At 45.6% G+C, this 27,515-nt stretch overlaps 1 protein-coding gene across 4 annotated transcripts in view; it reads right to left on the bottom strand.

Moving 5' to 3' along the window:
- Positions 1-1,991: 1,991 nt before the first annotated feature.
- GAK (cyclin G associated kinase) overlaps positions 1,992-27,515 on the bottom strand; it is an 81,650-nt gene continuing 56,126 nt past the window's right edge. For 3 of the 4 annotated variants that reach the window (XM_075931303.2, XM_075931306.2, XM_075931308.2), the window contains 6 exons: positions 26,573-26,731; positions 25,989-26,108; positions 22,848-23,078; positions 21,841-21,989; positions 19,998-20,174; positions 1,992-18,345 (listed from right to left, as the gene is read on the bottom strand). In XM_075931303.2, the coding sequence (XP_075787418.2) occupies positions 18,244-18,345; positions 19,998-20,174; positions 21,841-21,989; positions 22,848-23,078; positions 25,989-26,108; positions 26,573-26,731 (938 nt within the window). In that variant the 3' untranslated portion in view covers positions 1,992-18,243. The remainder of the gene's footprint in view (positions 18,346-19,997; positions 20,175-21,840; positions 21,990-22,847; positions 23,079-25,988; positions 26,109-26,572; positions 26,732-27,515) is intronic. The other variant, XM_075931304.2, reaches the window with a different exon arrangement.

Below are 27,515 nucleotides of genomic sequence, written 5' to 3'. Positions count from 1 at the left end.
CCACAGTGCGGAGAGCCAGGAGATGAGCCCCACCGTGGAATTGATGCTGCAGCTTCACAGCGCCAGATGCCTTGACGGTAGGTTTGCCAACTTTCAACTCACACAAACCCAAACACCCCGGGGCCTGCCCCCACCCCACCCAGCCTCCGAGGCCCCGCCCCCTGCTCTGACCATGCCCCGCCCCCTGCTCCCTCCACCCACCACCCCATTGCTCCCTCTCCTCACCCTGTCACTCACTGGGCTGGCTCGCGGGACAGGGCAAAGGCTCCAGCGTGGGGCTTGCAGTGTAGACATAGCCTGACTAAGTGTAAGGTTCATTCTCGGCGTGGCCTCTTCTGGCTTGGCTTTCAGCTTACACTAACTAGGACACAGGGTACTTCCCTGCAGTGTGATCTTTGGCAGGGAGTTTCCCTGGGTTTTAAAATGAGGGACAATTTACTGTCCTGGGCCTGTTTTCCTGGTGGCTGCCAGCCCACCACAAGGGACCTGAGCTGAGAACTGCTGAAGAGATGGGAGAGATGGAGAGGAGGAGGAAGCATGTAAAAGAGCATCCCTAACTCTTGGGCGGGCTGGCAGTGGGCTGTTAAGCAGAACCAGGAAGCCAGTCACTTCAACAGGAACTGGATTAGGCCCATAATTTGGTTTTAGTTAAAATAGAATCATGAAAAAGTATGTAAACAGTGGGGGACATTTGTCCCTGGCATAACTCGACTGAAGAATTCTGCTAGGGATGAACTAGGGCCATTATAGGCGATCTACGTTTTCTACGATTTCTTTTAACCTAAAGAAGTTTGTTTTTGTTTTGACTCTCTAATGGATTTACATTTGGGTTCCATGCACTGCCAAAGGGAGACAGAATTCAAGAGCATTTTCTATGTGAGCTGAGAGTGAAGGAAACAGTAGAAGTTCAGCCAGAGGACTAGAAAGAGAAAGCGAGGGGGGATGGCTTCCCAGCTAACCAGCATCATTTTCCGCTCAGCACCCCCTTTGGAGATGAAGAAGCCGTGGTATGCAGCTAGGAGAAATGGAGAGTGGTCACGAGAGGGCTAGACCAACAGACAATGAGAGCTACGAAGGGCTAACCTGCGCTCCCCGTGCTTGAACAGAGCAGGGACGTAGACTCCCTGCTGATGCAAGGCATGGCCAACACTAGCAAAGGGATCCATATTGACCCCAAAGAAGCAAAGCTCTCAGGGGAAGCGAAGCAGCTGGAGATGCAGTAGTGTTGTGTCTGTTGAGGTCCTGATGACTACAGGCTGGTCCTTTCCTAAAACTGGCCCATGCTGGAACTAGAGGTGCATCACGAGGACAGTGGATCCCTTCCGTTGGCTTCAGCAGTGCATGGCCTCCGATATAAATACAGGGGTGGGTAGAATACGGAGTGCCAGGTGCTGACCCAGCAGTCTGAGCCTATGAGCTTTAATTAGCTCCACCGGGGAGGTTTTTTAGCGGAGGAGAGGACTTGATTGCCTAAACAGACTGAGGGTTGATGAGCCAAGGAGCTAATTATCCCACCAGCTGGAGAGGCTCGTTAAAAGCCTAGGAAGGACATGCCAAGTGGAAGGAGGGTCTCACTAGAAGGACAGCACAGAACTGTGGTGGGGGCTGTGGTGGTCACAGAGGTGTTGGCAAGCAAGAGATATCCAAGACCATGAGGGATCCTATCATGGGAGAGGAGCCTGCCTTGCTATGGGGGAAAGAGGACAGAATCAAGTACCAAGTGTGTTGGTTATACCCACAATCTAACCTTAACCTAGAATAAGGGGCATATAAATATCTGAATGAAAATACAGAATTTTTATCTGTTCACTAACTAGAAATGATTATTCACCCACTGGGTAATAAAAAATAAAAAGTGACTGCTTCAATTGCTGCGCACCTTATGTTGACTGTTTGCTTTTAATTAGTATAACGAGACAGGCACACTATTTCAGAAGCGAGGGTGAATGCAATGGAAGCCACGTGCAAGAATGTTCAATCGCATACAGAGGCAAAAATATTTCAGTTTTTAATAAAGCAGCAGTCAAATCACCTCTCACCTTCATCAGACCAAAAGAAATACTAATCCGTCAAAAGCATGTCCTTCAAGAGATGCGCCATATGGCTCAGGCGTACAGTTCATCGTCCCCATAGAAACTTCAGCCTTCCTGGTCCTCATGCTGCTTTTGCTGCTCTCCTCTCTGCTCATGCTTGAGAAAAGAATCAACCAACACTTGTATTATGCGAAGGGTCACGGGGCCTGCGCCTCAGCCACCAGAGTAAAAAAATAATTCAAAGCCATGCTAGAGCAGAGCCACTAGTCCATCGATCGGGTTAAAGGTTGCACATCCTTGACAATCATCTTGTCACCCTATTCGCCTAGGGTTGAAATTAAAAACAACCTACCCATATTCATCACTGTTATCTGCTAAAATAACTACATTACACTTGACCCAGCCGAATTAGACAGCAAGGCTTTCGCTCATGTTTGTTTACAGTACACAACGTACTTGATCATATTAATGATGCTGGAGAACTTCCAGCCCTCCCTCTGGGTACATCTCTAAGAGTGGGATTTTAAGGCTTTATTAATGATTTTATGGTGATAACTACCCACAGGAGGCCAATTCCTCTCTGTAACCCCTACAAAGTCAGTGGGGTCATTGAATTTATGTTTTAACAGGCAGCAGAAGTCCCCTAAGAACCTGTATCATTACACAGCGTCATTAGTGCTTGTTATTAGGGAGGAGGCATAGCGCAGTGGCTTGAAGATTGGCCTGATAAATCCAGGGTTGTGAATTCAATCCTTGAGCGGTCCAATTTGGGATCTGGGGCAAATCTGTCAGGGATGGTACGTGGTCCTGCTGAAAGGGCAGGGGACTGGACTCAATGACCTCCCAAGGTCCCTTCCTATGCTATGAGATAGATAGGCTATTCTATGATATAGATGGGCAAATCTTGGAGCATTCATAGTGGGAGTGTAAGAGAAACTAAACTCTTATTGTTAGAATTTACTATTTCCATTTAATCACTTTTCTCATTAGGATCTGCTTCCAGTGCACCCTTAACTTGTATTTCCCACACAGCAAGAACTACAATAGAGGACCGCAGTGGTAGTGTTGGACACTCACCACCACCACTTTTGCATTTCCTCAGAGACGCTGAGGGCCTATCCAACGTCTAGCTCGGAGCTACTCAACTTTGGAAGCCCCGGGGGCTACAATGAGACTCAGCACATGCCGAGAGCCGCAACTTAAGTGTGGTTGCGCATACATGCAAATATATATGCAAATATATGCAAATAGCTTCTTTCACACAATGCTCCGGTGCTCCTGGCATCTTCTTCCTGGAGGCTAGAAACACTGACACCCTGTACCCGTCTGTTGCAGCCAGCCCATCCGCTTGCATCTTTCAATGACCACCCCTGCCTGGGAGACGCCTCGCCGTTGTGGAGCGTGTTCCCAGTGGAGGCCACGTGCAAAGGATTCCCTCCCACAGGCTGCATGTTGAGCCCCGTGTAAGCCCAAACTGCACTGCGGGCTGCAAACAAATGGGCTGCTACACATTGCGTAGCCCTGGTCTAGCGTAATTCAGAGCAGCCTCAAGGCTATCCTAATTTACAGGTGCCTACAGTGGCCATTATGCAGACTAGCTACACTCTGGCCTTTGTTTCCTCTAGCGGGGATTGTCTCTCTCTCTATCAGCTGAGGTGGAATTGTGGGATGCAATGTGGCACAGCCGGCATGAGGGTTATGAAATTATTTATACAAGAAAGCTAAAACACTGGAGGATTTTGCCCCTTGGCGAACATGACTTTCAGTAAGCTTCGTTTCCTCATGCTTTTGAAAGGTACATAAATTATCAAAGGGGAGGGGGGCATTCTTTTAGACCGTAGGGAACTTTGAAAAGGAAAGAACGTCATCTCTTTGAAAGGAGAAATATAAGGGAGACTAGAAAGGGATGAGAGCTGATTTACTTATCTCCTGGGATTTCCCTCTTATTGGGGGGAGGTTCTGAGCTGCCTTGTTACGGCATGGATGGTGCTAACATTCCCTCTAATCTTTTTCCATCCATGTGAGGAATAATTTTGTGTGCCCCAAGCAAGGCATGTGCACCACCAGTGAAACACACACCTAGCTGCAGGCACTCTGCTAATCAGCTGGGCAGCATTTGAATCTCTCCTGAGAGACCACCCAAGCACACAGCTTACAGGGAAGAATGGACGTAGCCTTATTTCCATCACCAGAGCAGCATAAAGGAGTCTCATCATGGGCCATGCTCCGGCCCCTCTGAGTGCTTAGACATACAGCTGATTGGAAAACATTGAGCAAGAGGGAACTGTCAAACGCTGACAGAAAATTCCTAATCCTGTTTTTCCCACTCAGAAAACAGACTCTGCTCCCTGGAGACTAACAAACACAGCTGAATGCTGAGTTATTGTATCACATGAATACAGGCACCGTTGTATTTAACAGCAGCCTGGATCTCCGAGCAGCTCTGCAGAACTCCACAGGGAAGCAAAGGGCAAGGAAAGTGTTCTGGGAGCGAGCGGTCCTTGCTGACAAGACTGTAATGCTTTCAGTTTGCACTCTCAGGCCAGCCAGGCCTATACTCCTAGGGAATGTCGAATCAAGATATGCAACTCCAGCTAATTACATAGCTGGAGTCGATGTGCTTTGTTTTGCATCTCCCTGCCATCACCCCTCGGCTTCCTTTACTCCTTGCACAAGTAGGAGTACCAGCAGCTGGCGGGACACCCTCTGAGTTCCGTTTAGCAGGTCTTAACTAGACTTGCTCAATCAAACTCCAGAAGATCGATCACAGCAGTGTGGAACTTCTGTCTAGTGAAGACATGGCCTCAGAATGCTTTTACCATTGAACCTATACTTCCCTGGACTTCATCCCATCATGAATAGCCCTATGCCCTGCAACCACTCTAATTGCTCAGCTTCCTTAGTTTTGCCTTCTTCAAACGCTTACAGAACTTCCCTCATCTCTCCCCTTACTCTTTATTTAGTCCCACATGTCAAGTGTCTCAGCTCAGTATCTACATCCCCCCAGACCAGTTCTGTGGCTCTTTGCTCCCATTCACATGTCGATATTTCAATCTGGAGGTACCCAAGTGCTTTGGTTTTTTTCTCCTCCCATTTTCCTTTCACGTAAACGCGATGCCAGAGAGGTGGATGCTACAATTTGGTATTGCAGGCTATGGGACACAAACACAGCCACCAGAACACCCCGGGCAGCTGCAGTGAAGTTACACCTGGAATGCTGCATTCCATTCCATGCGCCTCCACACCAGGGCAATAGAGACGTACAAACAAGCGCACAGAGAAAGGCAAGAGAAATGGTTAGGGAAATGCAGATAGTCTTGCAGTGCAAAATGTGCAGAGCTAGGCCAAGCAGTGAGCACGGGGGAGAGGGTAAACAGAGTGGGATTAAAAATGTAGGTGTTCCCAGGGGCATGACTGGCAGTAGTGGGATTAGATTTTAAAAGGGTTCAACAGTAAGATCTTCGTGTGGAGCAAGCTGTTAAATGGTTTAGTAAACTTGTGAGGGAAGTTGGCAGACACCCTAGGGCTTGAAACATTTAAAATTACATAGGCTGTTTGCCCACGCTTTTTTCCTAAAAAAAGAGCAGGGAGATCAACGGAAAAGCTAATTTTCCTGGAAACTCCACATTGGGCCATTCATAGGATGAGAGGCCATGGGGACAGCTCAGTGACCAGGGATACATTCCAGTAAAAAGATCACAGTGTCAAGCTGGGTTCGTGCATGTGGAGCAAACACAGAAAAAAGGTCAGTGAAGACAAGCCAGTGCACTGCGCAAGGACTTTCAACTAGAATTGATGGGAATTTGCCCCCTTTTCAGCCAGGAGGTGGCAGTATACGCTAAGAAATTTGTACAATAGGGTCTTTTATTTATTGTGTTTATATTTGCATTCGTATCATATTGTTTGCATGTACCTTTTTTCCAAGGAATTGTCCGACTCCAATGTTTCGCAGACTGCACCTGTCTTCTATTCGTGTTGATACATGTTGATTGGTGGGTGACAGGATCTGTTTCCATGCAGTAGAAATTGCAGTAGGTGTATTTCAGCCCACTTGCTGCCTGATAACAGTCCTTGAATCCCGGTTCTGGCTTCCCCTTTTCCACTGTTTCAGCCTGCCTTGCCTTGGGAGCCCTGGGTGGCTGCTTCTCTCGCTGTCTTTTCAGCTGTCCCCTCTACTCACATGCCTAGGCTAGCTTTGTGTTCGTCTAACGATTGTCTTTGCACCGTCTGTCCCTGACGGCATGTAACCTTTGCTGCCAACTAATCTGCAAAGCTGTTACCTCTCACCTAACTCTTTGTAACTCACAAGGCCAATTCACTGTGAGGCCAGTGGCAGCTGGGTAGCTGAGGCACCTCTACTAATCCCCATCCCTTTTAGCTGTACTTTCCTGCATTGCAAACTTTTGAGGACAGGAGACAGAGCCATCCTGTACATAGACTGCAGCTAGCACAGTGCGACAGTATGGCCTCCTACCCTCCTAGGAGAGGAAAAAGCGTGTTGCTCAGCAGAGGAAGACGGGCCCATCACCCAAAGGGATTACATACCAAAGAGGACAGACAACAATTCAGAGATGCAGCAATAGGAGAAGCTGGACTCATGGCAGGGTGGTGCCGGGATTGGGCAGTTATGTTTTTTGAAATAAGCAACTCCCCTAAAGTGATGGGTTATCAGCGATGTGCTTCACAGAAGCGTACGTTTGAGCTGGGATGGAAGGCGAAGAGGGTGGACTCATTCTCTTTGTCTGTGTACATTTCTCATATTCAAAGACCTTATTTGACGGTTGTCACAGATCCTCCACCAGTGGCAATTTTAAAATCAAGATGAGAGGTTTTTCTAAAAGATCTGCTGGAGTTTGAATGGGAAAAACTTGGGGGAAGTTCTAAGGCCCGTGGAGGTCAGATGAGATGGTCCCAATGGGTCCTTTCTGGCCTTGGAATCTACTGAATGAGCCTAGAACAGGAAGGACTGTAAAATGCTGGAAATAAGAAGTGCAGAGCAGCTGTGAATGGGACAGGCATGCATTCACCGTGTGTGTTCCGTGCTCCTGTTTGAACAGCTAACTGGTCTGTGGTCACCATTTAGCTCCTGACATTAGTAATATTACCCTAGCCAAGCAGAAATCACTAAGAACATCCACAACTTTCACCATGGTTGAATATGGGCCACTCTATCCAAATTCCACCCAAGAGGATGCGGCCTGATCTCCCAAGGCATCAGCCTAGCCCACAGGGAACAGGTGTGCAGAAAACGGAGCTGTTGCCCACTAGAAAGATGACCAAGAGAGAGAGCTGGGGGAATCAGGAAGTAGAATGCCTCCCTGTGCATCCTCTAGAGCAGTTCAACTCTGCATCACATCCAGCCAGGGCCTGTGCACGAACGGCACAACCGAATCCAGCAGTTGCTAGGTAACCAGCGTTCTCTCTAGCAGGGAGGGATGCTTAATCAACCCCAATTGGTTCTGATGATGTAATCCTTCTGGCATGTATGCGCAGGAGAACTTGCAGGGGCCCTCTCTGTCTCCAACAGCATGTCTCTAATGGAGGCCCTTCCTGCTGTCATGCGTACCCGTAACTGAGTCAAGCAGGCATCTATAATTTGCTCCTGGACTCCAAACAGAATGAGTAAAAAGTCATAAAGCTGCTTCAGCTGCTATTCACCACAAGCTAATGCTTGTTCCTGGATCCAGTTTGCAAGGCTTGTGTTTTGAAGCCAAAAACGGTCAAGCTATTGTCATAGAAATACTCCAGGAGTTAAACGGAAATCAAGATGATAGAAACCAAAGCATCAACGATAGTAGAAACTCAGGGTCAAATACTCCATTAGCAACTGCCAGTGAAGCTGTCGTCATGGCTTAGCATTATAGAAATGCATAATGAAATTGACAAGAGCCAACCAATGCTGATTAGAAGTGTGTTGAGAATCTGTCCCGACAGGTCAGTTCTCCAGGTGGGAACTGACCTGAAGGAAAGGGAGATTGAAGTATTGAACTCAAATGGCTATCATCTAATGGAAATGGACGACTTTGCAGGACATCACATTTTACGTTAATGAGCATCAAATACAGTGAGCATGGTTGTCTCATTTCTTTCAGTACTATTTGTGCTGACATAACAATGCACTCCTGAATGCTTTAGGTGTTCAACGTTCTAAGAATTCTCTATTCCAAAGCTCAGTTGGCATCATCTTTAAATATTGAATATTTGCTTCAGTTTATTTCCATAGCTGATACCTTGAACATTTTAGAGGTCACAAAGAAACTTACTATTCCGAGTGCATCAAATCTGCTGTCACTTAAGATTTTTTACTCGAAAGCTCAACTCTACCTACTGATAGACAGGCCTGGGATGTCTTGAGATTCAAAGCACTTTTGGGATACAGAGCTGACAACCCATCCAAACTGCAAAACACTTCAGCTGCTGTCGCGCTGCAAAATGTGTTGGCATCGCTCCAGTTTCTGTGGCCTACGTGCTGAGTAACCCCTTACTTCAAACACGGTGCCCTTGACTTCAGTGGGGCTGCTGGCGGAGTGACGGTGGCAGAAGAGTCAGTCCCATGTTAACTGTTGGCCCATAAAACCATAGACTAGGACCATTAGGATATTCCACCCTGACCCACCACTGCCCCACGGTCGCCCAATGACTTCTGCATCAAGCCCATAATCTCTGCTTGAGCTACAGCCTCTCAAGGCAACCTTCAATGTTGATTTAAAAGCCAGACAAAGATGGAGAAGGCTCGACATTCCTAGTTACGCTGTGCAATGCCACATCGTGCGCCGTCAACCTGGGAAGCAACGCCATGTGTCAAGGACAGGAATCTCACCGAAAGGCTGAAGAGTCGGAATGGAGCTAAGTGTGGCAGATTATTCTTCGTGACTAGCGAAAGGATCGCACGGAGACAAGCCTGTGGCATGGAGAACAAGCACCATCCACTGGCCAACTGAGGGCGGAAAAGATCCCTCTCCTGTTTCCCATTCTTGTAATGAATTTGCTTCAGAGCTGCAAGTCACGGAATCTATGTCGGAACCACATCTCTTAACCAACCTCCCGTTACAGGTCAGTAACCTCCATTTCTTCGGCCAGTGATGGCCTCTACATGGATTCAGCGTGTGGGAAGTGAACAAGAAGGTCACAGGAGGGAGCTATTTAGAGCTGGCAGGGACCCAGGTTGCAATAGGACAGTACCTGTAAGAAATGTTAAGTTACTTTCACCATTGGCTGCTGCCCTACATATCTCAGCAAGCAAGGGAAAGTCGGAGGCTGAGCACAACACAGGTTGCTGTGTGGACCTCCTCAAAGATAGGGAATCGCTTGGGGAAAGCCAGTCAAAGAGGTAGGGGGAGACTAAATCATTCTCTCCCCCACCTCCAGTCCCTGGCACTTACCTTGGCTTCCTTCCAGCCCCCATCCTGTGCTTAGCCCCATATTGCTGGCAGCAGCTGCTTCATGCTTCCCCTCCTGCCCTATATCCTCCTCTGTCCCCTCCTGATTTCTCAGGGTAAAACCCCCCTCTGCTTTCCACAAACTCCTCCCATGTCTCCTCCTTCCTGTAGCACCCCAAAATTCCTTCTCCTCCTCCCCAGCTCTACTGGGGTTCTCACAATAGGAGCCACCCTCCCTCCCAAATTCTCCAGCCCCGTCTTCTCCCTTTCCCAAGCCCTGCTCCTCCGGCCCTCCCCTTCACATTGCGCTCCAGCATCCACTCCAGTCCTGTTGCTGTCCTTCCTCCTGGGGCCCCTTTTGCCCTCGCCCAAGTCCTTCCCCATTGGTCAGTCCACCCCTACACCACAATTTTCCATCCCTGGTCCTGTCCCCTACCGACGCACCTACAGCAGTCTCCCCAGGTGCTACCCGTCCTCATTGGCAGCAGCCTCCCTAGATGCTACCCTCCCCAGAGAAGCCCATTCCCCTTCTCCCTTTGCCCCGTGCCCATCTGCCACTCCCTTAATGCCCTGCCCCATACTGTCCCCTTGCTTCCTCCAGGGATGCTCCTGCCCCATCTCCACTGCTGGAACCCCCTGGGGCTCTCCTTCCCTCTTCTCCATGCCTGTAATGTCCTCACCATGGGGTGTCCCTGTCACCACAAGCCCCCCCCCCCCTTCCCCAGTACCTCTGCCCCAGGTGCCTCACCCCTTGAGCTGCTGGAGGAGGAGAGGAGAAGGGAAGCTGCTGATTTCAGGCCCGCTCTGGCTCCTGCTCCACAGACCCAAATAGAGCCTGCAGGTGAGGAGGCAGGAGCCTAAGCCCAAGAGCTGGCACCAGAGCTGCAGAGGGAGGTTTCAAAATGGCTTCCCACCCATGAGTGGGAACAGCTGAAAGGGTTGGGAGGGGGGGGGGAGAGAGGGGAGACAGCTGGTGAGGAGAGCAGCCTCAGCCCATTCTGACACTCCCCCGCCCCCCATCACAGCCAACCAAGAACTAAGGGGACTGGAGTTACTCCTGTGCCTTTCAGCTGAGACACCCCCCCCCCCCTCCCCCGCCCTCAGGATATCAGGTACTCTGCTCCCTGCCTTACACACCACAGGTCAGGAAACTCAGTGGACTCTCCACATCGTGCTCCCCACTACAGCATCCTTAAAGTGGATCATTGAACACCCATCTCCTCCAGGATCTCATCTCGTCTGCCTATGGGTGTAGCAGCAAGTATGAGGCTTGCTTACCTGTAACCCACAGTGCTTCTGTATTAAATTAGGCAGACCAGTGCGCCCCCCACCTGCTTGGGAAATAAGTTTTGTGAGGAAAAGTGAAGCTCATTCCTCTTCCTTTAAAGAAAGAAGTAGGCAGAAATTGTGTGCGGTTTGTTTTAATTGAGGATTGATTGAATCATGTCACATTTCAAAGTCTTGTTCAAAATCTTTGTGCCCAACATTAATAATCCATTCATTTTTTCTTTACAAGATTTAACCTTAAGATTATTTCCTTTATATACACACACGGATAGATTTGCATTTCACTAGTAGCAAAGTTACTTGATACATTGCATGTCCTGATAAAGATGCCAAAAATAAAATTCAAATTCCTTTGTCCTTTCACTCTCAAAACCAAAACAAAAAAAAAACCTCCCACAAATAAAAAAGTACAGTAACAGTAACATGAAATTAAACATTTTTCCAAGTGATTTAAATCTTCCTAATTTAGATGCTGATCACTTCCGGAAGAATCAATTGCAAATATACAGTACATTCAATCAAAGAGACGTTTCTAAAAGTATTGACAATGCCTCTCAATGCTGTTTTGCAACACTATCAAAAAACTTCAATCAGAAAATGCATCCTTCATAAAACAATTACATTTGTATTTCTGGAGTGTCCGTTTGAAAATGTGAGGCAGTATATCCACCCGTCTGGCAATGAACTCATCCCAAGAAGGGGGTGTGTGCGAATTATGCAAGATATAAGAGTTTAGGATCATAGTCCATTTGTTAGTCTATTATCTTAATACACAGGTTTCAATATTCCATAACCCATTTTGCTAAATGCTTTGAAAATACATCTCTGGTAGTTAAAAGATCTGCTCTAGGAGCGGACTGAAGCAGTGGGAAAAGTGACACATTCCTGCTGGCCATTTTCAAGAATCATAACCTTCAACAGAAAAGTGTCAGATGACCCACAAGCAGAAGTGCAAGACCAAAATGTTGCGGTTTTATTCTAACCTTATTCACAGACCCTGCAACGATTTTTCATAGGCAGCAAATGAAACTCTACAGGCTGCAACAACTCGGGGCTACACTGCCAGTGGCTGGAATATTAAAAGCCTGAGTCGCAGAAGCTGAACATTCATGAGTCCCGATGACTCTGAGAACTGAGAGTCCTCAGCACCTCACGGGGCAGGCCCTCATTTGTACAAAATCTTAATTCCCAAAACACAACGCTGAGAGAACGAACTCTGCCCTTGGAAGGGAACGGATCCTGCTAACGGCACAAAGAGGGCTCTTCTAGAAAGTGAAAAAGCCCCAAATCAGTTTAGTGAGAGCAAATACCAAAGCAGCAGCTGTTCACTCTACGTTGAGAAGTGCAAAGTTTTGTGGATGAAGAAGGGCTCAAAGCGACCCTGCTATTTGCTATTCATGGCCATGCCCCTCCTGGCCAGTGTGGCTTCAGATGACCATTGGAGGCCCTGCCTACCTTTTTGGCTGGACAAAAAGTGACAAAGGAGAAGGGCTATTTAAATCAGACTGTTCTTTCAGTAGCCCATTCAACTCCATTACTTACACCCACTAGGCCAGAAATACTTCTCAGCGAATGATTCTATATGGCTACCAAGGGATGAAAATACCAGAACGGTCAATTCTAAACCACTCCCCTATACCTATTGGGTACATCCAAAGAGTTGTCCTGCCAAAGTAGGGTAGGCCTGCCCCGTGTCCCTACATACCAACTAAAAGCAAGCGGATTTCATTATCCCCACATGCACTTTCAGAAGACACTGCCCTCCTTTTAGGTCACCTTTACAGTACAGGGAACCCCGCATAACCACATTTTCACTCTCAGCTCTGCTTTGGGTCAGTTGCTCGACCCTACAGAGCTGACAAATTCCTATTGTATACAGTTTATTACCCAGAAACAAAATTGCTAGACCTGCCCCTCCCTTTCACATTGTCTATTCCCTTGCCTCATGGCCTCTCCTCCCAGTATCCTGGGAAGCCTTGGTCCTGGAGGTAAGTGTTTGCAAGCCGACAGGGCTACTCCAAAGCCAGCCAGAGAACAGAGACCATGGCTCTGATTCTGCATTTGATGGTGATGGTCCAAGGCATGAATAATTCCACTGCAGTCAATGGAGTGACAGTGATTGTTTTGCACTAAGTTAGTTTAGAATCAGACTATTGACCTCTGCTCCTCCACAATGATTTACACCTACATCATCTTAAGTTTGGTCCTGAACGACCACAGTATTGACTTGGGTCAGTTGTGTCAAGGGTTTGCGGCTGCATTCCTGAACTGGTCAGGTCACCTTGCATTCACAGCAGAACTGAAAGGAGTCCAAATCCAGACCACAAAGCAATGCGGTTCAGTCTGCCCTACGTGACCTTTGAGAGGCTGCTCTGGCATTAGAGAAGCAGACAGAATACTTTTGCCAACACACTAAGTGTAAAGTTTAAGATCCAATGTGTTACTACCTCAACTGGCCAACTCGTCTGTGATAGAGATTGGCTTCTCAGGAAGCAGCTGATTGTTTCTAATGCTGACGTGCACATTGGTACTGCCAGTTTTGATTTAAGCTCTAAATATTTTTTTGGTATGTAGTGTAGTTGTAGCCCTGTTGGTCCCAGGATACAAGAGAAACAAGCTGGTGAGGTCATGCCTTTTACTGGGCCAACACGAAGAGCTCTGGCTTGTCTCTCACGCCAACCGGAACGGGTGCAAAAAAAAGATATTACCTCATTCACCTGTTCTTGCTAAATACTTTGTGATGACAAGGCACCACAGGCTGAACTATTAACAGAGCATACAAGTTGGAATGGGTGCTTGTTTTAATTTTAAAGAATTAACATAAAAAAGTCTATAAAATCATGACTCAGAGAAATAAATACGGAAAAGTTATTTACTTTGTCCCTTAACACAAGACCTAGGGGGTCACTAAATAAAATGAAGAGGCAGCAAGTTTAAAAGTAACAAAAGCAAGCATTTCTTCCCCAGAGCACAGTCTATCTATGGAACTCCTTGCCAAAGGATCCTGTGAAGGCCATGACTAACAGGATTCAAAGAAGAGCTAGATACATTCATGGAGGTTAGGTGCATGAATGGCTACTAGCCAGGATGAGCAGGAATGGTGTCCCTAGCCTCAATTTGTCAGAGCAGGAAATGGGAAACAGGGGATGGATCATCTGATCATTCCTGTTCTGTTCACTCCCTTTGGGGCACCTGTCATTGGGCAAGATGGACCTTTGGTCTGACGTAGTATGGCTGTTCTTACGTTACCATGCTTAGGAATGAGATAATGAGAAAGGGGAGAGAAAAATGCAACCAGTAAGGGGAAGTCCAGTTACATCTAATTGTGCAATTAATAAGCGAGAAGGTCCATATGCATCTATTCAGTGGTGTTGAAGGCCTGAATGCCAGCAGGGTTAGTCCATACATCCAGCTGCACTGCATTTCGTTATGAACTGTAAAGGCTACACTTACAGGGACAACTCTCCATACTTGGAATTCTCCCAGGAATGCAAGGGGTTTGCAGGGCACAGATAGCCATTGGGGAGGCTGGGATTACTGAGCAGTGTCAGAGGTCTACTTCTCCTCCAGCTGCAGCAGAGGGAGCCATGAGGGCTCCCTGCTGCCACCCCAATCTCATTCGTAGACATTGTGTGTTGTTTTCCATTTCTCCACTCAACTCCTTCCAAGCTTTCTAGGGAGGGGCAGGTTCTCTCTTGTTTCTCAAGTGCCTGGCACACACCTGTTGCTGTTAAATACCTGGCTAACGTATTCCGCTAATGCCATTCCAAGTAAAAGAAAGACAGCTCTGAACCTTGCTATTCCTCTGCCCACTAGCCACTTGGCACGCTCCCTCCACACGGGCTCCGGCTTGAGGAAAAGACTAGCCAAAATGGCTGCACTGTTTTACATTAGGACATGTATTTAGAGGAGCGGCTTTTGGACTGCGGCTGTGTAGTGCACAGTTGTTGCAGCAAAAGGTTCGATTCATCAGAACATTCAACCAACAGAAAGACCATGTCCCAGTGTGGGGCGGGGGAAAAGCGTCCCTGCTGGCTTTTCTTTCCATAGCACTGCTTCCTGGGTAACAGGACCATGCACGCTAGTCGTTGGGGCCAGTTACAGAGCAGGGCCTTGCGCACTGTCATGGGCTACAAATCAGACTCACCCCAATATGTCTCCACCTGCTCCTCATTATGGCCAACAGGCCTGAACAGGCCCTGCCCACCTCACGCCAGTACAACAGCTAGGGAAAGGAGAGATGCCAGAAAGAGAAGGGACACCGAACAGTCACCATGTGGCTGGACGTCCCATCACACTACTCATCACGAGCGCATGCTTAGCTTTGTCGAGCCGGCAAGCATTATATGGACAGCCCTTCCTGAGACACTCTTCTGCTGTTCACAGTCCCAGTTCAGAATGCTGCTAACTTGACCTGAACATCTCAACAGAAACCAGCGTGTGGGGGAGGCAGCGGTGATATTTCATATACTGCTCTCAATACTTAAGTTGCTCGCTGCCATCTCGTTCAGAGATGGATCAGCCCAGCCCCTCCATTCTTTCAGCGCCCCTCCCACCCCCCTCACCGGCACTGAAGTTCCCTGTGCAGAGGTATTTCTGCTGTAACACTAAAAATCAGAGGCCAGTGTTTGCAAATAGGGGTGCCAAAAGCTGGGTAGCTCAAGAGATGAAGGGCTAGCCAGCCCGGTAGCTTCCATAGGAACTGCAGCTCTTTTTGAAGAGCAGGCTACTGATTTAGGTGCCTCATGTTAGGTCCCTGTCTTTCAATATGGGAACCCAGAAGTCCTGGCTGTGCCATATTGGCATGAAAAGGTCCCATGGCACCTCCTGTCCCTGGCTAGGGTGGGGATCTGCTGCTCTCTACACCAGGGGCTGTGGCACTAACAGTCACGGTGATTTCTGGAAAACCGCCACCAGAAATAGAGTTCTTTACTGACGCTCACTCTTGCGTCTAAACAGCTCAAAGGCAATCCCGTATCTCTAGCAAGAGTTGCCAATTACACATCCATACAGCATCTTCCATCCCCCAAAGACTTCATCCATCACAGTCCCTTCACCCATTGCATTAAATGGAGATAGCCAGCTGTGGGGTGCTGCAGGAAGTGAGTTTTGCCCTTTTTTCTCTCAGGCTAAGGGGGGAATCCGATGTTGTTCATTATTCACATCTCCTCTGTACAGTTCAGTACTTCACTAAGACTTCACAGTAACTGGTAGAATTGCTCTTTCCTTACAAACCCGCAATATACTTCCCAGTTCTGCCAGACTTCCAAGGGCACTGCATTGGGAACCTAGCCACATTTCAAACTGACTTCAGCTGCTGGTCCTGGCCCTGCCTTTCCTCACCAGTTCTTATTATTTTAAAATTGCTCCCTGAGGTGGCCCCAAAAACCTGCACAACGATGATCCAAGAGGCAAAGTGACTGCACATGATGAGCTGTCAAATCCATAACGTAAAAGGGGAAAAACTGACCTATAAAGGACCCAGCGAGATTTAAAACTGCATACAGCTTAATGGTTCATCCCCATATACAACTTATATTGATTTACATTACCTGGCCTCAGACAGAATTGTGAAAACCTTTATAATCCTAGCACTGCAACTCTTCCAACAGGACCCTATATTTCCTGCAAATAGGCCTTGTATACAGACAGACAGAAGCCTCAAACATGGAAAATCTTAGCTTCCAGAAAAGCATGGGAAAAGGTAGCAATTTCTTTTCATGACCGAGCAATCCAAAAACATGAAGGCTAATTCAGAGCTGTGCCAGCATAAACCCACACTTTGCATTTCAGATCAGAATTCAATCCTCTTCCCAAATCCTGCGCTCTTTAAAGGTCACAGCAACTCAAGAGATGTACACACATTACATGCAGAGGTAACAGCTCAATTATGCGGTGTGTCTGCATTTGGTGGGAACCCGTCAAGTGTACCCACATTCAAATCATCTCTCCTCCAGCACACTCACAGGGATGTTGATTTGGCAGGGGAAAGCCTCATTCATGCCAATTGTGGGATAAACCCAATAGGAAAATTAGAAGATGCTCCTCGTAAGAGAACTACCTTAATATCATGGCAGCTTCTCTCTCAGGTAAGCATCCAAACTGGATGCAAAGGCAAACTGATTAAAAATCCATCTTTTAAGCCAGTTGGGTGGAAAAGCTGCAGTGCACAAATACCACCAAAAGGTAAATATCACTAACAAACATTGGCAAACTAGCCCCAGGAAGTAGGAGTCACACAATACTGAGCAATACCCATTGGTCATTAGTATTCAGTTGTCCATATGCTTGAACATGGCAAGTTTTGTTTCCTTTTTTTGCTGAAGAGATGAGAAACAACAGTGTGGTGAGCTGTGTTCGCCCACTAGCTAATGCACTCACACAGCATACACCAAATAGATGATGACCCTAACGCTATACACTGGTTTGTCTTTTGCATACATAGCTGAGGGCACGCAAGCTTCTAAAAATCAAGTTCTCAGACATGCACCAAAAGTATCCCACTGTCAGCGTAAGTTCAAGAAATGTTTTACATAACATTTATGCAGTTAGACAAATCAAAGCAGAGTAAACTATTTTGTGCTCACATCTGAAGTTTCAGAATAAAACGACTGTCAACATTTTTTCTAGTATGGTATTTATAAAGCCAATGGAAGGTACATCCCACTGGAAAAAAAATACAAGTGAAAGCTGAAATTCATAGAGTAGGAAAATAGGCTAGTCATAGTGGTGCCTTCCGAAAGTTCATAATAAATAACAAAGTTAGAACATGCAGTCCTTATATTAAAGCTATGATTTGTTTCCAAGTTCATTTAAAAAAATAAACAAGAACAACCCTCCCTGGCTGACTTTCCCCAAACTGGGAGCTTTTTGGCTAAGCAACTGTCAAATGCATTGTAAAGAACACAGGTATTGTCAGAAAATATTTTAATTATTTACAGAACGATTATCAGAATGATTACACAAAACACAGATGAAAATGTACACCTCTTTATAGATTCAATGAAAAGATATGCTGAGCAAGTTCACTGCTGATAATGTAACTAAAGCACTCTGAATAAGGCGACGGCACCAAAGCATCAAAAATAAAATCATATAGCTATTGAAAACAAAGTACAAATTGAGGTTGTGTGTTTCTTTTAAAGAAAATCCCAAAATCAGTGGATTTGGAATGACATACGCTTTTTATAGCATTACACCAAAAAATAATCATCAGTGGATTTGGAATGGCATATGATTTTGATATTATGCCAAAATCAGTGGACATTATTCAAGATTTTTTTATTTCACCACCTTTAAACCTGAATGGAAAGATCTGTTTTCAGCCTAGCATTCTCAAGTGTCGATCAGTTGTTTTCTGAGAGCATATGTTTTGCATTCCACAGCTTACAAAATGTGTCATCCACTTCTGAGCACATGATTTCAAACTCTGCTGAAATCATGCACAAATCTTTCCTAAATCCTAGAGATAAGAAATTTAGACCAACAATATTCCGTTCCATTTTACTGCACATACATTTTGAAAATCCGGTAAAGACGAAATTCTAGAAAAGGGATTTTGATCCCTGGTTTTCAAACTCTGACCATGCATCACTCAATTCCATGAAGATCATTCTGGCATACTGTTCATAAGGCTGTCCTGTGGTCTGTAAACAAAACAGAGCAGGTATTAGAAGCTTGCTGCAGAAGTTGAAGGAATGTGCTGAAAATGGCTTTTTAAACCAAAATACTGAAATTCTCTTCTCCTGAAGTAAGTCCTTATATATACTCCAAAGTCATGATATAAAAGGCACTGAGGGAATATACTTTGCCTGCATCACTTCAAATTTTTAGTTTAATTTGATCAATGAAACTGAAGCTGTACTAAAGTTTCCCTTTTGTTTTAAAGGAGTTCATAGATATGGTCTTAATTTTCAACAAGTGGCTCTTCAAAAGTGAAATCAAAACTTACTTAGAAACTACTCAAGGGCAGTGCTTACATTAGTATCCCACAATGCAACTGAAGAGCTGTTTACAGGAACGCTGTTAAATTTTTATACTCAAGTCCAACTTTCCTAGCTGAACTGGCTGACTGTGAATGCTCCTAGACTTTTTAGCCTCAAGCACACATCAAGTTTTGGAGGAAGTTGTGCCGTCTCAGCACCAAACTCTACCTAAATTGGACTGAGGAACTAGTGCATACCCAGCAATACGGTTGATCCACCGCCTACTCAAATTTTAATTCGTGCTAGCTCAGATGTGTAAACCTGGCACCTCATGTATTCCTCAACCTCAGACCTTCCTGCGGGATTATTCTTCAGCATCTGAGTGTGGTGTTTTTTTTTTTTTTTTTTTTAAGTCCTCAATTCTCTCCGCTGTTAGAAAAAGGATGCCAGCTTGAACCAAGAGCAACAGATGCCAGGCTATCTTCCCACAATCACAAACAGCCTGCAAGGGGCAAAGTGCCCCAATCCTGGTAAAGGGGTGTTACTGCTGGCACTAACAATATCGTAGACACAGCTGCCCTTTACACAGGGGTACTGTGCTGTCTGAATTATTTATTTTTCATTGGGAGCAGCCACACAATTCCTGCCAGGACCTTTCAGATGCTGCATCTGATGCGCTATGGATTACGTGGGGCCCTAACCCCCATCCACATCTCTGGGAGGCCTCAGAGTTGGAGGCCCCACACGACTCATGCAAGAAGAAGAATTTAAGCAGATTTCCGCTGCTCTGCATGTTGGTTGGCAGATGTCCAGTGCCTAAGAGAACTCTGCTCCAGTAACTGGGTTTTCCTCAGACGTGGTCTCCACCCGAGCGGAGCCGAGCCGTGCAGGAGTTCAGGGCTGCGCTGACACCTCATGACTGAGTTATGGATTCAGAAGAACACAACACAACAAGCGGAAGGAAGGCAAAGCAGGTGGTTGGCAAGCACCCATGCAGCTGGGGCCAGCACTGAGCAACACATGAGGCGCTAAAAGTACTTCTCAACCTTTGTATCTGAAGGGAATCCACTCCAATTCACTCCTCCGAACAGGTTCTGACAGCACTAACAATTCTGGTCCAGACCAGCAGCGGAGACCCTCTTGCCTCCCTCTCCTGGAGGTACTTATCTCCACAGGCCAATGCCACAATCACTATACAGCAGAAAAATGGACTGATCCCCCCCCCCCCCGGCAATAGAAAAGCCCTGCCCCACCGTGCTTGTACAGGTGTGTCTGTTCAAAAGTAGGCAGCATCTTCCTTTTAGGTTGGTAGAATTCATTTGGTAAGAACCGTTTGATGAACAGCCTCCAATGCCCCTGGGAAAACCACTCACCTTATCTGGATGAACTACAAGTGCTGCCTTCCTATAGTACTTCTTGACTTGTTCAGGGGTAACTAGGTCTGCCATGCCAACTGGCTTCCATTTGTTCTCCCCTTCCCAAAGCACTGTGTGAAGAGTGGATATTAACGCCCTTATATTTCTCTCTTTTCCTTCAATCCAATCTAGAATCTGAAACAAAATGAGAGAAGTTGAAATTGAATGCTGTTGTCTTAAACGGTGCTTCCAACTCGCTTGAAGATATACTCCTCTCCCACCACTGAGAACAAGACAATTGGACTTTGAGCTTAAACAAAGTAACTATGGCAGAATATGAACTGTAGTTACACTAATCCCATAGTAACACAAGTTCTCCAGTCCTATGCTAGAAATCTTGCTTTACTTGTACATTTCAGATCATAAAGGTCTTCTTTGAGACTTGTACACTCAGAGTCTGCTTAGAAATTGAACTTTTCTGTACTCGATATCCCTTTGAACTACCATTGGTTAATAATGCACTTTTCTTAGTTGACTGTAATAGAAATCTCGGTTAAAATATTCCATCAATAAGATCACTTCACCAATTATTCCCTGAGATTGCTATTGCTATTGTTCAGAACTATGTATATCACCCCCAAAACATTTTACAAAACTGATTAGTAAACGGTTAACATGTAACATGATCTGCAAGTAATGTACCAGGAACAAATATAAAAACTGACCTGAATACACAAAGGGGTAATATCACCCTGGAGACTGGAAAGAGTCATTTTAGTACGAATTTAATACTCTGTTTTCAGTGAACTTGATGGAGGGACAGAGCCACAGGGAGAAGAACGCCCTGAGAGAGTGAGTCTCATGTCGCTTTCCTTCTCCACAAGATGTAATTTTGTATAATCAGTCACATCCATCACAGCACCATAGCCCTGAGCCCCTTCACTGAAAGGGGTATTCGCTGAATTGGAGAAAAGGTAATATAACAAGGCTCTAGCTACCAAGGAGTGGACCTGACAACAACGAAAAGCTTCTGACCCGATTACTCCTGGCTGGCACACTAGCAAGGCACCCTCCTATCTTCTCTGTAGTCATAACGCGATTTGTGCTTGTCTAGCCAAGTTTGTAGCCAAACATGCTCTTTAATGAAATGGGAAACCCAGGATCTTGTATTCACTATGGGAGAAAATCCTGCATTAGATGTAAAACTTCACTTCAGGCACATTAGGATTTTCCTCATTTGCACATGGGTTTGTTTCCAGCTATGGCTTGTACTTAAATTCTGCAGAATGTTCCAGTCCTCTCACTCCTCTCCCCCCATGCTCAATTTCTCTGTCCATGTTATTTTTATCTAGTCATTTTCAAAGCCTCAAAATCCTTTTGTAACGATTCCTTGTGAAATGGATGTTAGATCGGTTCTAGGATAACCTTGTCCATCTCCTCTTTGGGATTAGGTGGCCTGTAATAGACCATACCCCAGGTTAAGTTACACTTTCCTTTTTATCTTATCACACACTTGAGGGGGGAATTTAACCATCATCTGTAGTTCAAAACATGCCAATACCGAACTAACCCTCTCTCCTGAACAAGTCAGTCCCTTCCATACTGATATCCCAGGCACCCACTACTACACAAGTAGGATATACATTCATGTATTAAGATCAACAGGTTCATCCAAGTTAATCCACACATGGGTGGAAACACATGTAAAATGTTGTTATTGCTTCTACCATCTTTGAACCTCTTTCAGTTTCTTTTTTATCCTTCACTGCATCTTCCCCCATTCTACCAGCAATAGTTCTAAGTAACAGAATTATGCTTATAGTTAAATAAAAACCACTATTTTTAGTATTACACATCCTACCTTTAATTTTAAAGGGTCCATATCTTTTGACATTTCTTGCTTTCTCATCTCAGCAATTGTCTTGGTTCCTTTTTTGTCAGATTTAGCTGAAAATCCTTGGTTAGATAACAGATCTTCAAAATCATTTTCTGAAACTTTTGGCTTTTGTCCTATTAAAACAAAAAGAAAAGAAAAAGTATCAGAAGACAAATGCTTCCTGGTACATGACTGTGACAATTAGCAAGTGTACCGCACGATAGGCATGTCTATGCTGCACATTCACTGGTGGCAATATGTTCGGCAGCCATAGGCAACACAGAACTCTGAGTCAGCCATATGAGTGGCCCTCCATCTTGGTGAGCTGCTGCAGCATCCTATGCCCCCTCCCCCGTCTACTCCTCTCCCCCATGCACCTCCCGCACATTGGGGCACTGGTGTCCCACACTTGCTACTGCTCCCCCTCACTCCTAGAACTTGAACAGCTGCAATCAGCTGATTCACAGTGTTCCAGCTCTGGGATAGGAGGAAGCAAGAACAGAGCATCCATCAGTGGATCTGTGATGCTCCAAACCTGCTGGGAGGGATGGGGAGTAGGAAATGCAGGTCTCCGGTGTGCAAGAGGAGCATGGTGAGGAGGGCACACCAGGGGGGTCTGCGGGTTGCAGGTGGAGCCCCAGTGGGCTGCAGGTTGTCCACCACTGACGTACGGTGTCGTAGCCACATGCCACAGCCAAGAGTAGCCTGCGTCCACACTGAGGTGAGAGTAACTACCCACAGCAGTGAAAGGCTCTACAAGTGGGGAGCTGTCAGAGCCTTTCCCCACTGCTGGATCTGCTCCCTGAAGGCAAGAAAGACACATCATGCTGCCAAAACCAGCTGTGTAGGCAGGGGAAGCACTGCTGGGCAAGTAGACAATTGTGTACATTCACAGAATGGTAGCACGGAAAAGGATCTCGGCGCCCATCCATGCTTGAAGAAATCACAAGGATTGCATATGCAACACGCCATGGTAATCACAGAGAACTTACCAAAGCCTGGCGCTCGGATACCTCTCTCTTCTCGCCCTCCAATAACGCTGAAGTTCACAGTATAGTTTGGTTTAGTCTGTGCACTGGATTTCGCTTGCGGTGGCTGAGTCTGGGACGGCCACGAAGTACCCGGATTTTGTGGCCTCTTTGTCTGCCACTGATTCCCCCCTTTCTGGGATGGGGCTGACTTCTGACCAAATCCACCAGCTGGGAAGCCAGTACCGGAAGAACCTGGACAGGAACAATTCCTAATTTAGTTGTAATGTCGTTTCAAATGTTTCAACTACCGAATGAAGTCTCACCCACGTTCTGGTCTGGATACCTACCCCAAGCGCCACAGGAACAGACCTGTGGGGGTCTGAAAGCAAAGCTCAATAAGAACCATGTGAGCAGAGCTAGAGAATACCACTGCTCTAGTCTGGAACACATTGCTGCGTCTCGGTTATTCCTTGTCCAAACTCAACCACTTACGCGTCACTTTGGGACTTCTGCAAACCCTTGTCTGATCATTCACCACACAATGCACTTGGGTGGATATACGCAGCACAGGAAATTACATCTAAGTACTGACTGATTATGAGAAACTCCCCTCTGACTCAAGGAAAAGAAGTGTGTTCCAAAGGCACTCACATGAAAGTCCTTGCCTTCAAGCTTCCACTTACATAGGACTGGTTTTTAAACCAAGTCTTCCCCAGATGGAGGAAATGGCTCCAAAGCTTTTTTAAAAAAAATGAATAATGAGCTGTACACAAATATAGGAGAGAAACGATTCATCAGGCCTGACAGCAGAGACGTTGCTTTAACAACAACACTGAAGTATGAGATACATACAAAGCCACCACACAAATTATCTTGAATGCTAAGCTAGCATTATCTCCCTAATTAAATCACAATCCTTGTTTCTCTACCACCTCCCCTCTCTGCCTGGAGGGAGGAAAACATTAGCCTTCTGTAACTTCGCCAGCTGTAACTTCAAGGTCTGATTCTCCACTCTGTTACACTGGGGTAAGCCCAGTGTAATGGAATCCAGTTCTAAGGCTTCATTTTCGGCACTCGGTACCTGGTGGCTGTCAGCATGATGAGCCAGGGAATCATACTCTCAGCCAAGCCTCCTCCCAGACTGCTTTTACTGACTTCTCTTTCCTTCTGAGACATTTCTAGAAAGCAAGTTTCCTTGGCAACTGGCATGTGGTCAACATAAAACTCCCTGGCACAGGCCCATGCAACTGAAAAGTAGCTTGGTGGTTGAACTTAAATGCAGTATAATTGTCTAGAGATTCACACTGTGAAAGAACAAGATCATGTTCTTTGGACAGAAATGCCTTTAAACCTCAGCTATGCCTCCATGAACCAGATTTAAACCACTTCATGTTGGAACAGTTGGAAGCCAAGCCCAGATAGGCTTTGGACAACCAAACACAGGAAGGAATGTTCTTTGCTCAACCATTCAATCCCACACCCTACAGAAAGTCACAGTTGGGATGTTTTGAGGAAAAAACATCACAGCAGAAGGCTCTATATGGTCTATTTGCAGCTTTCTATATTATACTGGAAAACAAACATGGACATGCGAACATTTAGGAAAATGTGCAACAACAGAGAAGAACCCGAGAGCGACAGCCACCCTGGTTCTCAGTTTTAACAAAGTTCAAGCTGGCCAGTTTTTTGGACATTATGGTACATTCTTGGTTTTTTGTTACAAATATTGTAGATTGTGTTTTATATTCATGCTGGTCAGGGGTGTGTGAAGCTAAGCCAACTTCTCATTCTAACAATCCCTCAAAGCCTGACATTTATGACTGTTGCTGGACATTTTGGTTCCTATGGACTGAAAGAACCTACTAATTTGAGGTCTGGAGATGGAACTCAAAGTCTTGCACTTACTTGACACGCAGCTCCAAACCCGAGGATGCCAAGGCGTTTAACTAATGTTTTATTCTCATCTTAGTTATATATGGGAGGAGATATATATGACAATGGGGCCCACTTCCTAATAGGATGCACATTCACCATTGAAAATTGCCCAAACAAGACACTAGCGACTCCGTCCAAACCATAATGAAGTCAATGGGAGTCTTCCAATAGGTTTCCAGAGGTACTGAATCCTAGCACACTGCAGTACACCCTCCCAACAAAACCTTACACGCATAGTCTTTTGTTAGGAGAGTAAAATATTCAGGTTTTTGGTACACGCAGTGTCATGATAAAGGGGGAAAATATTTTGATATTTTGTTGTCTGCCTTACAAAAATGCCATAAGCAATATATATGAACAATTTTGGCACCAGAGTTTACACACAACTTAAAACCTGAACAGGACCTTTCAGGCAAGGCAGACATATTTTATCTTTTTTTATTTAAATATGGTGAATTTTCCTGATAGTCCTTTCAGTCGTTGATAATATTAATAGAAAAGCAATAGGAAAACACCTTGTGAGATGCCTAATAAGGGATATGAACATGCAGCAAGCTTCTAGTGACAACCATGCAAATTGCTTATCTGGACGAATTTGACACCCTCTTCTCTGGTTGTCACAAATAATTATGAGCTTTAATTTCAATAGCACTGGACCAAGATATGTCTTGACACCATTTCACCACTCTGCTCTATGATGGTTACAAGCGGCTGGCCAGCTCTTACATGCAGACCCTGAAAGTTGAGGTGCTTTCTGCATCTTCAGCTTGTCTCTGCATCTTGAGGCAATTGCCAAGGAGAGGAAGGTGTCAGAGGTGAAGGGGGGGAGCTGATTTTGGTTGCTTACTGAATGAGTGCTAGCAACGCTTGGCTTTGTTTTAGTAGACACACAGTTTATCAAGGATGTTCTCGAAGTTCCTTTCCACAATCCAATCACAAGCCAGAGAGAGCTTACCACTGTCCATGTATTTAGCTTGCTTTTTAAAATTACCATTATAAAATAAAGAATAGTTCTGTATTTCTACTCATGTCAAAACCAGTTTCTGAAGTTCTGCATTTCACAGTTCTCTGGGTCCACAAAAATTATTACGGTTCTAAGAAAACAGGAATTACCACACTGCCTCAGACTAATGATACCACTCCCAAATCAACAGATGAAAAGCACAGTGCCAGGGGAATGGATTGCTATGAGTTGCTTTGACGACTTAAGAAAACATGTGAGATTACCTGGAAGACCAGATTTAAGGTTAGCAAGGTCAGCAAAGGGGTCGAAGTTCTGAGATTTTGCTTGGCTGAAAGGCAGTCCTGAAGGCATGCTTGTCTGGCTTCCTGCAGAAGGAGCTTGGCCTGTATCAAAAACAAACATGAAATTATTTAGCGGGCACAAATGACAGGAGATGAAAACATCCATTTTTTTAAAAAGGTGTTGACAAAAAGTGTCTCCTGATTCCAAGCCAATGGCTATCAATACTTTCTATCTAGATTCTTGTCTGAGGCCCTAATTTGTACAGACATCCACGCCCACTCAGAAGCCTCTCCTCCAAAATTCTGGTTACGTGTTACACTGTTAGCGGACAGCGGTTACCACATCTACAGGCATCACTGCTTTGTTGCTGTTTGTATGTCTTTGAAATTGTATAGAAAAACTGTAGTGGAACCTTAGAAAAATCGGTGATAGGTGCCAAGTACTTTAATGTGACTGTATTTAATAAACCTAGTGAGAGCCGTATATGATGGCTCCGTTGTTTCAGATGGCTGACGTGACTGATAATTGCAGTGCATGCATTTTCTTTAGCAACAGAAATACACACCGTCTTTTTGTTGCCTAATACCTTCGATTGCAGACTTCTTTGGCTGTTGGGATGCTATGTTGCTAGTAGCCGATGCCTCTGCCCAAGAATCCCAGCCACCTAACAGGTCTGGGTGGCTTGCGGAGGAAGTCATTTTAGAGAGGTCTGGTGCTAAATTTCCTAGAAAAAAAATTATAAAAAATGGTCAACAACAAACCCATAGTGGCTACTGCACTCTTTTGGGAAGAGTATTTTTCACAAGACTGCTAGCCAGACTCCCGGATGGGTCATTATTTGACCTGTTAACATTCTCTAGATAGTGCCAATTTATTTATATCATGGGATACTTGTGCTATAGCTTTGATTTCTGTTTTCAAGCTTTGCTGCACAGCCAACCTAAAGGAATCTTCATTCTCAGCCATGCTGTTAAATAGCTCGTCCATACTATGGGATCATACAAAAGTTACTGCTTCGGTGTCCTCCTCTGGTTGTTTACAATACAGCAGGTGGCTCCAAATCATTAGCACTTTAGTCACGGTGCTCCATGCCACTCAACAACTCAGGAACGATCAAGCTTGACCCAGGGGCACTTGCCCTCTCAAAATGGATTTACGTGGGCTATGAGTAGTGTTAGCAGAGCTCCAGATTTGTCGGTGTGGTATTGACCACACATGCCTTGCTCTTCAGCTGCCTAGCATGGGGACTTCTCCTCCGTCATGGGAAGATACTTTTAGGGATACCTAAAACCATGCGTGCAGCAAAAGAAGTCTGTCCTGATTCGAAGTGCAGAATGAAAGGAGAATGAAGTTAGTCTTAAAAGGGCCTCACAGGACCATCCCATTAACTATCATTACTCCTGTCCCATGGAAAGTATTAATGTAGAGCTGCTTCCTTCTGTTCCTCAACAGTTTGTGCATTTTCCAGATGGAAAAAACAACCGAAAGACATGATGCAAAGAATTTGG

The sequence above is a fragment of the Pelodiscus sinensis genome, chromosome 6 (assembly GCF_052426305.1).
Source record: "Pelodiscus sinensis isolate ZL-2025 chromosome 6, ASM5242630v1, whole genome shotgun sequence".
Lineage (NCBI taxonomy): Eukaryota > Metazoa > Chordata > Testudines > Trionychidae > Pelodiscus > Pelodiscus sinensis.
Note: the sequence above shows the minus strand (reverse complement) of the source record. Positions and strands in the feature narration are given on the sequence as shown.